The sequence below is a fragment of the Lactuca virosa genome, chromosome 7 (genome assembly GCF_052849685.1).
Source record: "Lactuca virosa cultivar CGN04683 chromosome 7, Lactuca_virosa_CGN04683_v6, whole genome shotgun sequence".
In the NCBI taxonomy this organism is placed as follows: Eukaryota; Viridiplantae; Streptophyta; class Magnoliopsida; order Asterales; family Asteraceae; genus Lactuca; species Lactuca virosa.
The window spans coordinates 117,494,561-117,511,708 of NC_136432.1; the positions used below are offsets into that span (position 1 = coordinate 117,494,561).

General features: G+C 34.8%; 1 protein-coding gene across 1 annotated transcript; it reads right to left on the reverse strand.

Annotated features, from left to right (window-relative positions):
* Positions 1 to 3,203: 3,203 nt before the first annotated feature.
* LOC145127074 (uncharacterized) lies at positions 3,204 to 3,704 on the reverse strand. Its single transcript, XM_079062322.1, has one exon. It carries the CDS (start codon positions 3,702 to 3,704, stop codon positions 3,204 to 3,206), a length of 501 nt encoding a protein of 166 aa, XP_078918448.1.
* Between the last annotated feature and the right edge of the window lie 13,444 nt (positions 3,705 to 17,148).

The following is a 17,148-nucleotide window of genomic DNA, read 5'->3' on the forward strand; positions in this document are numbered from 1 at the left end:
AAATAATAATGTTAGTTAATATGCCAAATTTGAAGGCGTGGGAGGCTAATTTCTTGACATCCAAATTGATCAAACAATACATCATTTGAAAGAGCTCATGACATACTAAATAACGCGAGTCGAATCGGGTAAAACGGAGTTCGGATGAAGAAGTTACGTGTGTTTGAAGTTGACTGAAAAAAAAAGAATAACACACAACACCGACGGCAGACGGACCACCGGCCACTCCACCGGCGCGTGGTAGAACGTGGTGGCGTCTGGTCGATGCCAAAATGTTTCAAGATTAATTTGCTTCAAGAAGAGATAGGTGGGGCCCACTTGAATCGTTGAATTATTGCTCTAAAATGAGCCGAACACATGTGCAGGGGAATTGATATCTTATATATATATATATATATATATATATATATATATATATATATATATATATATATATATATATATGAGTTGTTCTGCGATTGGAATAACTTTAAAACTCTTTCAAACACCCATATACATAGTGATACACATATACCCTCATACCGTATTATAGTCTCATAAAAAATGGAGTCCAATTGAGGTACAGATAGCGGTGTTTCTTCACAAATACTGATAGAGTAACTAATACTCGATTATTTTGCTTTAAAGCAATTTATCAGTATTATATATAATATTGAATACAATCTAAGCTATTGGTGGATTGTATACCGAAATGACCTTGTATTAAAAATATAAGTCTCGACATTGTTGTCAAGTGATTTGGTGAAAGCACTCAAATCCGACAATATCAATGATAAAATATTTGTATATTTTATGGAACTCTGAAAATTTGCTAGAGTATAAGTAACACTAAAAAGTTATATAGGGTATCATTAGGATAAATAAAAAGAGATATGAGTTTAAACCTTATATGATATTTAATACGAATATTTTACCGATAGTTGTTAGGAAAGTAGCTAAAGAGCGAACATCTAGCTGGGAATTTTGTAGTTAGTTAACCTAATTACCAATGTGAGTACTTAGCGACTTTTTCCCCGTTTGGGATATATAGCAACTATATTTAAATAAAAAAATTTCAAGGTTGTTTGAATATTTGGTATATTATACATGATTTGACATATTTTTTATTATAATTGTTATATAAATGAGATATGGTATAACAACTATAACTTTTATATAAAAATTTATATATAAGTGTATCATGGCAATTGTGTGTTTGAGGAGTCAAAAGAAAAGTGGTGCCCATGCATACATTGAATGCGACTGCATAAAAATGGAGTACAGGCCCGGACAGAAATCCCAGAAAGGTGATTAAGACTCTACTGTGGTGGTACCTCCCTTCACAAAGTAGGTGTATTTTGCTATTATAGGTTGATTTGTTATTCCTATCTTGGGAAAATACCACGCTAGAGTGGTATGTCACACTAGGGTGACAAAAAGGATTAACGGAGTAAACTGTCAATAGATCGTTTTGTTGTGTTTATGCATTTCATGCAGAACATTACATGTATATAAATTAAAGAAAAAAATTTACAAACGAGAATATGAACATTATTGTGTCAAACACCCAAGTAACTCACTATACATATTTTTCTTACGTATTTTTTTATATGCCATGTATCTCAGGTGCAGGAGCTTCAGGTGAAAAATAAATAATATGTATAGAATAGAAGTCTGAGGCCCCATGTAAGATATTCTGCTCAACTATGGTTTTGTATTCATTTTGTAAAATCCCAAAATATTGTAAAATTTATAAACACTTATGGACTTTTGTAGAATAAATGTTGTATATATGGCTACTCATTGTGTTTTTGTAATAAAAATAAGTTTGTAAAAGTTTTATAAAGTTGGGATGTTACATTCGGAATCCTCATCACGACTACTTCCTCTTTCATCAAGGTTATTCATCCTAATTATTAATCTATTTTGGATGTATATTTTATTCTCATTGTATTATATTGTTTTAAGCATGTATACTACATTTAACTACACATATAACACATAATAATCAATAATTCTCTTTATTTACAATATATAAAGGTTACAATTGTTGACCATTACGTTTATATCAGTTTATTAATGCCTAGAGAGAAATGTGGGAGTTACAATTCTCTCCCCTTAGGATGAGTTTGTCCTCGGAATCATGCATCGGAAAACAGATGTGAGTAGTGACTCCTCATTTTGATTTTTGTCTCCCATGTGAGGTTCGGCCCAGACGTATGTTTCCATTGCACAAGCACTAGTTTAACCATCTTACGTTGCAATTTCTTCATCTTACGGTCAACAATTGCTCCATGTTCTTCAATCAACGTCATATTCTCATTGATCCTTAACTATGTAAGCGGAATCACATCGGGAACTTCTGCCATGAACTTCCTCAAATAACACACATGAAAGGTATTATAAATACCTTCCAGTTCTTCTGACAATTCCATCTTGTAAGCTTGGTTTCCAATTCTCTGAAGAACTTTGAATGGACCAATGAATATTGGACTTAGCTTTCCTTGCTTCCTAAATCAAATAAGTCCCTTACATGCTGAGACTTTAAGCAACACTTGGTCTCTGATTTCAAACGTAATCAGTTTTCGCTTCTTATCTACATATCTCGTTTGACAATTTTGAGCTACTAGCATCCTTTCTCTGATCACTTTCAACTTCTCAGCAACCTGATGAACAATATCAGGACCTATAAACTGCTTCTCTCCAACTTCAAGCCAAGACGATGTACGACACTTCTGTCCATACAATGCTTGATAAGGTGTCATATTAATGCTCGAATGGTAACTATTGTTGTAGGAAAATTCTACCAAGGGTAGATGCTCATCCTAGTTATAAGGAAATTCCATAGTACAACCTCTCAACATATCCACTAGTGTTTGAAATGTCCTTTCACTCTGACCATCATTCTGTGTATGGTAGGTTGTACTCAAACACAACCTTGTACCCGTCTGTTCTTGTAGGCTCTTCCAAAACCTAGAAGTAAAACGACTGTCACGATCTGACACAATTGTTAAGGGAACACCGTGAAGTTTCACTATCTCTTTCATGTAAACATTTGCAAGCTTATCCATAAACCATCCCTCATTGGTCTCTACGAAATGCACACTCTTCATCGATCGGTCTATGAGTACCCAAATCATGTAGTGACCTTCCATCGTTCTGGCTAATTTGGTCACAAAATCCATGGTGATGTCTTCCCATTTACCCATGGGTACTGGTAAAGGTTACAAATTCCCATACGGTTTCTGACGATTCGCTTTAACTCTTGTGCAAGTCACACACTCAGCCACATACTTAGCAATATCGAACTTCATTTTCAGCCACCAGTAATACAGTTTCAGATCCCTATACATCTTGGTGCTGTCTGGATGAATTAAGTACATGGTATTCTGAGATTCTTCCATAAGAAGATCCTTTGTTCCTCCTATCTTTAGCATCCAAATTTTGTTTTGGAATACCTTTAATTCTTGGCTGTTTGTACTGAACACTAATGTTTTGCCTAAACATTCTTCCTTCCAGTTATCTCCCTCCAAAGCTTCATTATGCGCCTTCTTGATGTTTTCCAGGATCGTCGAGACAATTTCAATTCTCAACACTCTTGGCCTTTTCCATTCTAGATTTATCTTTCTACTAAAATCATCTCCTACGACATTCTCTATACCAGGGTAGTAAACTATCTCGCAGTCATAATCCTTGAGTAAATCTAGCCAGTGTCGTTGTCTCATGTTTACTCTTTCTTATTAAAGAGATATTGGAGACTTTTATGATCGGTGTAAAGTTTACACTTTGTGCCATAAAAATAATGTCTCCATATCTTTAACGCAAAAACTATTGATGCCAACTCCAAATCATGAGTGTGACAGTTCTTCTCGTAATATTTTAGTTGTCTAGATACATATTCTATCAATTTATTTCTCTGGGTTAGAACGCAACCTAACGCAACTCCAGATGCATCACTATAAACTGCAAAGTCTTCAACTCCATCGGGTAAAGAAAGGTTAGTGCTTCACACGATCTCTTCTTTAGCTTTTCGAAAGCTTCTTTGTGCTTCTCACTCCATGTGTAGGTAGCTCCTTTATGGGTTAAAGTTGTAAATGGAGCAAATATTGAACAAAAGCCTTGGATAAACCTTCTGTAATATCCAGCTAATCCTAGAAAGCTACGAATCTCAGTGGGACATTTTGGTTGTTACCACTTCATCACTGCTTCGATCTTTGTTAGGTGAACCATCATTCCTTCTTGATTACGCACATGACCCAAAAATTGCACCACTCCAAATATCACATTTAGAAATCTTTGCATACAACTTCTGTTTCTTCAGAACTTCCAATACTTCTCGCAAGTGATTGCCATGCTCTTGTTGGTTCTTTGAGTAAATCAGAATGTCATCGATGAACACTATTATAGATTGATCGAGGAAAGTACATACTCGATTCATCATATCTATAAATGTTGTTGGATCATTGGCTGTCCCAATGACATAACCAAAAACTCATAGTTTCCATATCTTGTTCTGAATGTGGTCTTCTCAATATCTTTCTCTCGTACCTTCAGCTGATGAAACCCTGCCCTAAGATCAATCTTTGAAAAGTAGTTGGCGCCTTGGAGTTGTTCGAAGAGGTCATCTATCCTAGGCAATGGGTATTTATTCTTCACCGTTGTTTATTCATGTCTTTGTAGTCTATGCACATTCTCATGCTTTCATCCTTCTTTTTAACGAATAACACCGGAGATCCCCAGGGTGACGAACTACGTATTATGAAACCTTTGTCCAATAACTCCTGAAGTTGCATTATACGCTCCTTTATCTCCGGCGGTGCTAATCGGTATGGTGCTTTTGCTATCGGTGTGGTTCCTGATAACAAGTCTATTCGAAACTCTACTTGTCTATTAGGGGCAATCAAGGAAGATCTTCGGGAAAGACTTTCCGAAAGTCACACACTACTGGTATTATTTACATCTCCTTCTTCGTATCGATCACGAACTCTATATATGATGTATATCCTTTAGCCAAAAAACTTTATGGCTTTAATCATCAAGATGATTCTAGAGTTTACTCGGCGTTTGTCCCCACACACCACAAATGATTATCTTCCAGGAGGGTTCACTCTCACTATCTTCTTTCTACATAGTATCTCGATATCGTTCGTACTAAGCCAATCCATTCCTAATACTATGTTGAATCCGTTTAACTCAATGGGAAACAATTTCTTGTGAAACTTATTCCCATTCAAGTCAAAGACGATGTTCTTCATGCATTTTCTAACAAGTACAAACTTGCCACTAGAAACATCTACTACTAGAGCACTATCTAGTCTATCTATAGGCACAACTAGTCTTCTACCAAATTTATGTGAAATAAAGGAGTAATTAGCTCCTGAATCAAACAATATATATGGGAATGCAATTCATTTACTAGGAAATTACTTGAAGCGACATCTTCTTCTTCCTTCGCTGCTTCCAGAGTCATCCAGAATGCTCTCTCCTTCGGCTTTGACGACACATTTGGCTTTGGCGGCACATTTGGCTTTGCAGCCTTCTTCTTCTTCGGGTAATCCTTCTGAATATGCCCATCCTCTCCACGGTTGTATCATAGTCTCTTTTTGAATGTGAACTCATTGGAGTAGTGATCGATTCTACGGTATGGGAAACAAGTCACTTCATCACTACATGTTGCAGAGTGCTTCTTCTTGCACTTCTCACACCACTTAGCTTCACCACTTCCCCCAAACTTCTTATTGTTTGGGCCATATTTTGAGAATCTGCTCTTCTTGTTGGATCTAGAAGATCCTTCAAACTTCCTCTTTTCTCCTGACTCAGCTCTTTCCAGACCCTTTTCTCTGATCAGGGTCTCAACATTCTTAGCTGCCCAGATGGCTGCTTTCAAAGTAGTCGCCAGTTTCACCTTTGGACCGAAGTCTGCTAGTAGTCCACTAGTAAACTTGTTGATCTTGTAGAGTTTAGTTGGAACCAAGTAAGGAACCAACTTTATATTCTCTGTAAAACTTGCAGCATACTCGCTGATGCTCATTTTGCCCTACATCATATTCTGGAATTCGTTGTTAATCTCCTGAAGATCATGATCAGAGCATTATTGTAGTCTTCTCATTTGATCATGATATCAGCCAGTAACTTCCACAAGCTTAATACCACAGTCTTTAGTTGTCTGACCGCGAGAACAGTATTCTGTTTGTTGCTACAGTCGCAACTCTCGAACACCATCTCCATCTCGGAGATCCAATCCATGACTTCCACCGGTGTTGGGCTTCTAGAAAGACTTAGTGGATTGGATGCCATGAAATCCTTGTACTTGCATCTAAGTCCATATTCTCCTTCATTTGGTTGCTTCATTCTAACAACATGTGGATCTGCTTGGCTAATGTCCGACTATAGTTTCCTTCTTCATACTGTCCTTCATTCAAATCGGGTTGTACAACAGGTGCCGTATGTTCATCCCTATTATTCCGTAACATTTTTCTTATTTACTCCCTTTGTTTGGCTAACATAACCTGAATCATCGCTTGGACTCCTTCCATCGTAACAGGTTTAGCTAATAGTACCATTCCAGGCATATGCTCAATCACATGGGGTTCAAGCTGGTGGTTTCCGTTTCCTAGTCTACTTCGAGTTCTCACCATGACGATCTATACACCAAAGTAGACGTTCAGTGTACCGATACGAGAGTTTATTATGATACGGAAGGTTTAGACTTACAGTTCTCCTTATCACTCTGAAAAGTTATATGTATATTATAATACCATAATTAAATGTTTAGAATCCTAAACACATAAAATGTCTAAATCTAGGTCGGCAACAGACCACCAATGTATTCAAATAATAACATCCAAGGTAGGAAACCTAAATCAAATTAAGGCATCTTATCGCTATAGCTTGCTTTAACATAAATCATTTAGCACATAAAAACAATTTAGGCATCATTCTAAAATAAGCTAGTGCATGTGTCATTTCAGGCATACTACCTAAAATATAGCAGACACTCATCTTACAATCATCGCTTATCATTCTAATTTGAAGTCTAGAAATCCTAAATTCTTCCTAGTTCGCTTAAACTAATGCTCTAATACCAACTGTGACATTCTCATTTTTACGGGAAATTTAAAAATTTTTATTTATACTTTATTTATTTCAGAGTATAAAACTTAATGCGGAATTTGTTCCCACAACATGATAATATTATTATCAAAACATTTCTGAGGAAATGTATTTTATTTATATTTAAAACCATGGGATGTAATTGTTAATATATATACATAAACATAAATAAGTCTTAATAGGCCTTACAACATCTTTTTATACTAATGACCTACAAACTCCTCAAATCACTCAATATCCATGGGTCTTCGTACCGCTACCTGTGATACAAAGAAACTGAGTGGTTCAGGCTTGGGGGACTGGTGAGCACACAGGGTTTTCAACCCATAATAATTACGTTATTTTAATTATATAATTCACATCAACTAGTTTACCCGATTACCTATTCCTGTTATTCTCACATATTGATCATAAAATATTGATCTCAAGGGACTATCCTAAGGATCATCATAATCAACGGGTAGACAATACTGCTTCGGGGATTCCTATAGGAATATGTTTCAATAAGGCAAGCATGGGGGACAGAGTACATCAAAGGAACAAATAGTTCATTAACACCTACATTTTGCGAGCCTGCTAGCATTTCCACTGGACTGTTTAGAATAGTATGTGGTCGTCATTTATACTCTGCTAGATGATTGGTTCATCAATAGTCAAGTCCTCTCATCATCATCTCATCATTTTCATTACCCATTACTACCCAACATATTTTCTATAAATATATAAGAAAATACATATATGATTAAATCAAGTAAAAATAATATAATTTATCTTAACAAATATATCAAGTAATTCAGATAATAGGCACACATAACATTTAATCATCTATATACTTTATATCTATGTGTAAGCGGAAAGTAACTATACACTGACTTCAGAAAGTGGATGACTGGAAAGTTGGGCAGCATTTCGCTTTAGCACTTGGTTTTTCCTTTGATGTGACGTAGTGTAACATCCAGTTTTGAGATACATGAATTTGAGGTTTATTTTAGCATATGAAAGGAGTCATTACGTGAGAAATGCTTCTCACGTCGTAAGCTAAAGTTGACTTGTTGACCTTCATTCTTTGATTCTCACGATGTGAACCCTTATGCTTACGACGTGAGAGCGTCCTGGTGACAAAACCCCTAAATGTTCGGTATTTAATGGAATGTGAGGGTTAGGGTTGTTCACCCTCAGCCTCCTTCACACTCTAAGCCTCCAGAAACCCTGATATCAACCATTTTGAAGTTCTTTGTCATTTTGGTGCACTTTATGATGGGTTTTATGTACTCTAACATTCCTATGGTGCACATACAACCCTAATGCATTGGATCTAAGTTTTCTCTAATTATACATGCAATAAACATTTTCCAAAGCATGAAGCCTAAACTAGCATGCAAGGTGATATTTGAATCATAAAAACAAGTTAGAATATTACCTTGTGTAGTAGCTTGAATAACTTGGCCTCAAGAAAGTTTAGCACCCCAAGTGTGATGCCTCAAATGGAATCTCAAAACACCAAGAGCAAGTAGGATGAATATGGAGTGGTTATGGAGACTAGAAATCGGATTCTACTTCTTAGAATGCAAGGTGTGTCCGATTTTAGCTTATGAATATATATATATATATATATATATATATATATATATATATATATATATATATATATATATATATATATATATATATATATATATATATATATATATATATATATAGAATACCAAGGGTCATGTGTAACCCTAATCCATACCCATAAGCTTATGATCCACCCATTTGATTTGGATAAATACTTCATGGACTAACCCATAAGCCCATCACAAATCAAACCATAGATCATTAGCCCAACTAATATGTATCAATTTAATTAGTTTTTGATCACTAAATTAATCCTTAAATTAATTCTTGATCAATACTAATTAAATAATATGATTCCTCAATGAATATATTATACTTATAATATATTAATAAATTATAATTAACCTCTTACTCAAATATCCTTCCTAACATATTGCTTTGATGAATGCAACCCAAATGGACCATGCTACTATCGGGTCAAGTACATACCAATTATAGTTATGGGCTTAGACACCTTTCCAACAGCCTCCCACTTGGATAAGTCTAATAACTGTAATTTCCAATGTAAGTTAAAATCCGATTAGCAATCGTAGCTCTCAAAAAGCCGCTGTCGAACTCTGATGCGTCCATTAGATAAGTGATCATATAATCCTTTGTTCTACAAGATATCATTCGGACAAATACATGGAACATAGTCATACTTATTATCCTGCAGTTTGTTTCCCGATTTCCGATTTGTCTGAAATAGAACATAATTGAACACATCAATTTAGTTATGATCGGGCCTGACACATAAGTAAAAACAAAATCATCGAGGGGCCCAAGATATCGCTTTTAATCCTCACAGGATAAAAGGAACAAATAAAATTTGACTTATATGCTTGTACTAACTATTCATTGAATCATACACAACAGCACATTTTATAACATCGAGTTACTGATGTGTTTTCGCACTATCAATGTACAATCAACAAATAATCGCCAACTCATATATCTTGGTTTGAAGATTATACAATATTATCGTCTCACAAACACCCGTGATAAATTCCATGAAGTGATATGTGAGCGTGGGTTTAGTCTAATACTCAAATCTGATTTCAAGAGCACTCATGAATGTTTGTAGCAATCTTTTGCTATGTCTAACACCTTACACAATCATACAAATACCGATTCATGACAGTCTTCTTTCATAACCTACTTCCAAAGTTTGATCGACCGTGGATAGTTTGAATAATTTAATATTCGGTAAGTCAAAACATGCAAAGTGAAACACAAGAATAATCGAATCCAATATGGTCTCAAAACTTTTGAATATAAATAAAACACCTTTTATTTAATCACCATATTGATTACACATTATTCATTGTATAATGTTTCGATTTATCAACTTTATACTTGAATTAAAACAATAGTAATGTCAATGCATCAAAGCCACAGAGACTTGGACAATGAAATTCTTGCCACTGTTAGAATGTGTTAGGTTCTAACCTTTATGCAATGATCCTTTTGTAATGTCAATGCATCAAAGCCACAGAGACTTGGACAATGAAATTACAAAGTATTCCACTGGAGATGGACAACAAAACAATTTCATGGAAGCGAAGTCTCAATTTCAAAGTACATTCCTTTTAACATCCTTCTTGCATAAAAGTTTCTAACCTACACATAGATTCCTAATATCCAACTCCCAATATGGAAACATTTCCATATTTCCCATACGACAGCTCATTATTAATAGAATCCTGTCTATTCATAATAATGTTAATATGGTCCATCCATTACTATACTTCCAATTGCCCACAAGCAACCAATCTTTGGCGAACCTTAGATTGTTCTTAGCAATTGTTTAGCAACTTTAGTCATATCCGGTTCTGGTCCTTTTTCCTTCTTAATGCCCTAGGCATTTGGAAAATTTAAAACACATAACTATTATAGCATATGCAATCGATCATATACCCGAAGCATATGGGATACGATTCATAATGTCTTACATAAAGACATGATATTTTACCATTCTCTTGCTATAATATTTCCATATATAGAATTCCCTTATGTTGAACTATTCCAACATAACATTCATATATATCCTTGACTAAATTTGGTTAAAATCTCACAATCTAAGCTTTTAGATTTGAAATGAAGTATAAGTTCCTCTCCCTTAATTATAGCAAAACCACTTTTAAAACCCTGCAACTTTGCGAATTGAAACTTCTGCTTTCTATAATTAACATTTCTAACTTGCAACACTTAACGTAATAATTGTGCTCCCACTAGCATAACAATTACATTCTTATTATCATAACACTTATGCTCCCACTAGCTTTGAAATGTACCCATAAATTAACTAGACTTCTAGAAATCAATACCTATTGACTTTCTTACCAAAGTTTAGATTTTTGTCACAAGACGCTTCGATAAGACTTTATCTAGGCTTCTCAAACTCATATACCTTTCCTTAGATAGCTCACATGTGTGTTTAAACAATTTTAGAACTTACAACAATAAGTATCAAGTGTTTAGTCCTTTTTCCATTTCTCACAATTTGAACTATGAAGAGGGATGTCGTAATCATAATCGAATTTGAGAATGCAAATATCACAAATGCTATCTCCTTAAAATGTACTTAGTGAAAGCGTATCCTCACAATCATTTTCATGAATTGGAGAGAAACCTTATGACACTTAGATTTTATGGTGTATGTGTTCCTATCCATGTGAATTTGTCATAACCATAATCACAAGACAAGGTTAGTGACAAATCCAAACTCATATGGACTGAACTTATTCAATCTTAATTTCTTGCCACCTGGCAGCTCAAGGGCCTATCATTGCTTCCAAGTTGTTATGCAAACAATTGAGAACTCATAGAGCTCACATACATAGTCAACTTTAACTGGAATGGGCAAAAAAATAAGAATATGTCAACACGATAGGTTACAAACCTCAACTCATGGGATAATGATTAATAATAGGTTTACTCTTGATTTGTTCTTAAAACTTTCAAGATCCTTAAGACTCCCACTGACTACTTGACATATAAGACTCTCTTTGTCAGGAAACATTACTTGACAAACAAATATTAAAGAGTTAGTTTGGTTTCTTATCAAGACAAACACTTCACACAATTGGTCTTAGTTGGTCTCTGTCTTATCCAAGACATCACAACTTACCAATTTCAAATGTGCAGGAGTAAGAAAATACATTTTTTCTATTCCACATTTAATGAGTGTGTTATAAATCTTCTTAAGATCATGTCACTCAATGTACAATCTTGGAGCATGACTCTAAGACTTGATATTGGAACGAAGTATGATTCACCTTTCCATTTAACCATTTCAACAATTCACGATTCCTTTTCTTAGCCATACAAATGCATTAAGGTGTCCTTATAGGATCAATTGTGTCATGGTTCCATAATCATAAGGATGATCATAAAACACGATACTAAAGTATTCTCCTTTCCTTTCAGATTGGAGAAACTTTTATCTTTCTGCCTAATTGATTCTTCTTATTCGGTCTGCTATACATTGAAACTTTTTCAATGATTCAAAATCACACTTATTCTTGTAAGCATAACCATATTTACCAACCTTTTAGTAAATCATAACGAATAGTCTTATTGTTCTTTGTGGTGGACCTGACCAGTGCACAACAAAGTGTACCCGATCCCCTAGTCCTTCACTTGACTCACATATATATGTAAACAAGGAATTAGTCTTAATTTCCCAAAGTAGAAGGTTCTAATTCATCATGCAATACAAGTTGCATGATTCCAAGTTTCTATCCGATTGAAACTTGGGTGATGAAAATCTTTCCTTATTTGGTAAATTTAGACACTACCACAAACGAAAGAATCAAATCCATATTGCTAAAAATAGAAACATACAAACATCATTTTTCATAAATGCCATTGCAAAGAAATATAGATAAGATAAAACAAAAATTTCCTTTATTTATAAAATTTGTGAAAAAACTTTTCCTTACAATGCAATTACAAATGAAAACTATGTCGCTACATATTTCTAAGTAATCTATCATAACTCCTAAGCAGCAGCTCAAAATTCTGAACATCGAACTATGCAATCGAAATCCATCTCTTCGCGATCAGAATCAACTTATTCTTCTTTCAAGCTTCCTTTCTCTTCTTTGATCCTACAAAACATCAAAATGCAATCTTATCACATCATGTATTAAGAGTCTATAAGTAGGAACTTAATAGAGTTAGATAGTGAACTTACCTGAAGCAGAGTCATACATTTTGACTTTACCATCTCTTAGATGTCTCAGGTAGCCAGGGCAGCTTCGCAACCAATGCCCCTTCTCTTGGCAATAGAAACAAACAGACTCTTTTGGAATGGTACACGGGATAATCTCAGACTTAGCCTTTCCCTTTCCCTTGGAAAGAGAAATCTTTTCTGGAATTCCAATGTTTCCATTGTCAATGTCCATGGAAGTTTGGGAAGTAGATCTTCCTATCAAATTTGCATTACCAATGTGCCAAATCATTGTTGATTTAGCAGCAATTAGCAAATATGTAAGATCGATAAGAGACATGTCGCGGTCTGTCATATAGTAATCTTTAATGAACTCACCATATGACTCAGGAAGTGATTGAAGAATGCAGTCAACAACCAACTTCCTCGACACAACTACTCCTAACATTCCCAGCCTGTCAATGTGTGACTTCATCTCCAAGACATGTGCACTCACAGACCTTCCATCTTGGTGTTTGCTAGCCAATAGGGCTTGAGTGACCTTGAACTTTTCAAGTCTTTCAACTTGTGGGTTAGGGAGAATTATTGGAGGAGGTGGAGGAAGTGAAGTTCCACTACAGCACGAAGAAGGGTTTAATCTTTCACCTTGATCGTCTTGTGGAATATCATCTTTATATGGAAAGATTTTTCCATAAGATTAGGGAAGACCATAGTTGTAAGAACTAGACATCTACAAGGGAGAAATTCAAGTTAGTTGATTTAAGTCCTTAATATAACACCCAACATGAAATATTAAGGCTAGGACCCAACACAATATTTTACAATTCGGAAGAGGGATGTCGTAATCCAATTGCAAAATATTTGAAGGTAGGTAAATTACGATTTACCAAATTCCACCATGAAAAACGAAAATAAAGTTTAGGTTTAATGAACTGATATTCCTAGATTCTTTGAGATTCATTGAACTTTTCAATGGCATGTTTAAATCTCGATTATGCCCTCTCAAGTTTGTGACTGGGATACCGAGGATCACAAACAAGGTGTGAATAACCATGCAAATTAGCTTGGTACTCTCGGTGTTACATATCACCTAATCAAAGTGCCGGTTAACCACACACGCTCCATTGATCCATGATTAACATCAAGCTACCCTTTGCCACACTTTGCTAGTCGCAGATTAGTGTGTCGATTAACCACACACGCTCCACTAACGACTTAACAAGGTGCAAAGTGCAATTTCATGGGTTAGCACCAAATTCACATTTTTCCTAAGTAACTAAGATTGGGAATTTATAAGGGTTTAGTTACTTTGTATTTCATTATACTTTTAATGAGAATTAATGTTCTATCCTACCCGTTCGGCTAACGACCCTCCACCAGTGAAGGAAGCGGTGGGTGAGAGTGGACACCCATTAAACCACCATTTTATAGGTAGTAACCTTATACCCCCCTTATAGACCGACTTCGTGAATGAGGCCTACTAACAGTAAGACTGACCTTTAACTTATACATATATAATATATTAAACTTTTAATTTTATATAGTATAAGGGTGTATTTTTAAACTTGTAAAATATTTGATGGTTTAATAAATTATACTCTTAATTTAATTAAACTTAAACCATATGATTATGGATTTAATAATACTCTTTTAAGTAAACATTTAATTAACTATTAATAAAGTCCATAAGAGTTAATTGAACTATTCGAAACACATCAAGATGCTAAATCAAATAAAAACTATTTAATTAATTTTAAGTTATGAACCCATGAGTTACATTTTTCAAAACTTTTCAAATTACTAGGGTTTCTATGAATTCAATATTCAAATTAAAACTTTCTAATTAAACTTTTCAAATTCCAAAACTTGAGGGCAAGTTTTGTAACTTGTCAAAACTTTTGAAATTCATAACTTATAAACTTTTATGTTCCATGAATGAGACCTTTCCAATTCCGAACTTGTGTGCAAGTTATGAAACCTTTCAAGAGTTTTTGAATTCTATAACTTACATTACTTAATGGTTTCATAAATAAAGACTTTTCATATTCCATAACTTGAGGACAAGTTATGGAACTTTTTCAAGAACACACATAGATCAAATTAACTAATCCAACTATGATATGATGATCATTTACCAATTTGACCTAATTGGATTCATATTCAATATAGTTTCAAATTTTACAAATAACTAGTATTTCATAAAAATCAAGTAGTTATCTTAGAACTTGACAAACTTCATGTTGGGGATAAACATTACCATATCATTAAAATCGAATTTTATGAACCAAAACAGTTTGTGGTAATGTTCCTAATCCAAAACAGGGCACAAACTCGAAAATTCTGCCATCAGATGCATCAACTCGTCGAGTGCCATAATGGAATCGTCGAGTTCAAGGAAAAAATCATCCAACTCGTCGAGTTCAATGATGGACTCGGCGAGTTGGCCCTGGCAGAATCCCGAAATGCAGTTTTTCAGCTTTGAAAATCACACAATTGCATCAATATAATAGAAAACATCCATGTCTCTGATACCACTGATGGGTTTTATGTACTTTAACATTCCTATGGTGCACATACAACCCCAATGCTTTGGATCTAAGTTTTCTCTAATTATACATGTAATAAACATTTTCCAAATCATGAAGCCTAAACTAGCATGCAAGGTGATATTTGAATCATAAAAACAAGTTAGAATATTACCTTGTGTAGTAGCTTGAATAACTTGGCCTCAAGAAAGCTTAGCACCCCAAGTGTGATGCCTCAAATGGAATCACAAAACACCAAGAGCAACTAGGATGAATATGGAGAGGTTATGGAGACTAGAAATCGGATTCTACTTCTTGGAATGCAAGGTGTGTCCGATTTTAGCTTATGAATACACACACACACACACACATATATATATATATATATATATATATATATATATATATATATGTGTGTGTGTGTGTGTATGTGTGTGTGTAGAATATCAAGGGTCATGTGTAACCCTAATCCATACCCATAAGCTTATGATCCACCCATTTGATTTGGATAAATACTTCATGGATTAACCCATAAGCCCATCACAAATCAAATCATGGATCATTAGCCCAACTCATATGTATCAATTTAATTAGCCTCTTTTGATCACTAAATTAATCCTTAAATTAATTCTTGATCAATACTAATTAAATAATATAATTCCTCAATTAATATATTATACTTATAATATATTAATAAATCATAATTAACCTCTTACTCAAATATCCTTCCTAACATATTGCTTTGATCAATGCAACCCAAATGGACCATGCTACTATCGGGTCAAGTACATACCAATTATAGTTATGGGCTTAGACACCTTTTCCAACACTTTCTAGCTTGAAGAATGAGAAAATAAGAGGAAAAGAAGTGTCCTAGTGGTGGAGTTTGCAAAGTAGCATCATCATCTATATCTTTATTGTTGTTGGGCCTTTGTAAGTGCTAAAGGTTCAAACTTTATTGCATTAAATGGGTAGATCTAGGTTTTTGTCCATATTTCTTCATGTTTAGCTTGATTGAGTGGAGTAAACCCATAAAGTTAGCAACTTTCTGGATTCCTAGGGCTCCTTGATCATCATATTGTCTATATATGGAAGTTGTTAAGTATAAGAGCCATGCATGAGAGCTTGATGCTTATTTTCCCACTTTTTGACCTAGAATGGGTTGGGTCATGCATGGTGCAAGCATGGCCATAAAGTAAACATTTTTATAGACCTTAGGGGTCCCCTTTGACTTCTGAATGAGATTGATTCAATAGCTGAACGGATTAAGGACTTAAAACCATGAGTTTTAGCTTCAGAAAGAAATCACGACTTGAGACATGAGATTCTCACGATGTGAGAACAAGGAAACCCTCGACGGAGCCGTCTGAGTCTGGAGCGATTTGTTGGATTCGGACCTGGTCGATTCTGAAGGGTTTTAGTATACTACAACATCCTATGGTGCACATACAACCCTAAATACCTTGGATCTATGTTTTCACTAATTATACAAGCAAATGGTTTCCAAGGCATTAAACCTATAACTAGCATGCATTTAACATAAACCATATAAGATACTAGTTAGGGTAACATACCTTTATGTAGCTTGAAGTCTTGATGTATTTGGACTTAAGAGCTTAGCCCCAATAGTGTGGAAGCCTCAAATTAAGTCACAACACATCATGGACAAAGGATGAAACTTGAGAGAGAATTCATACACACCAAAACCGTCCATATCCTCCAAGAATACATTAGTGGTGATTTTGGCTATGAAGTAAC

What these genes read in the sequence shown, in the direction of transcription:
- LOC145127074 (XM_079062322.1), bottom strand. Translation starts at nt 3,704, where the DNA reads ATGAGACAACGACACTGGCTAGATTTACTCAAGGATTATGACTGCGAG.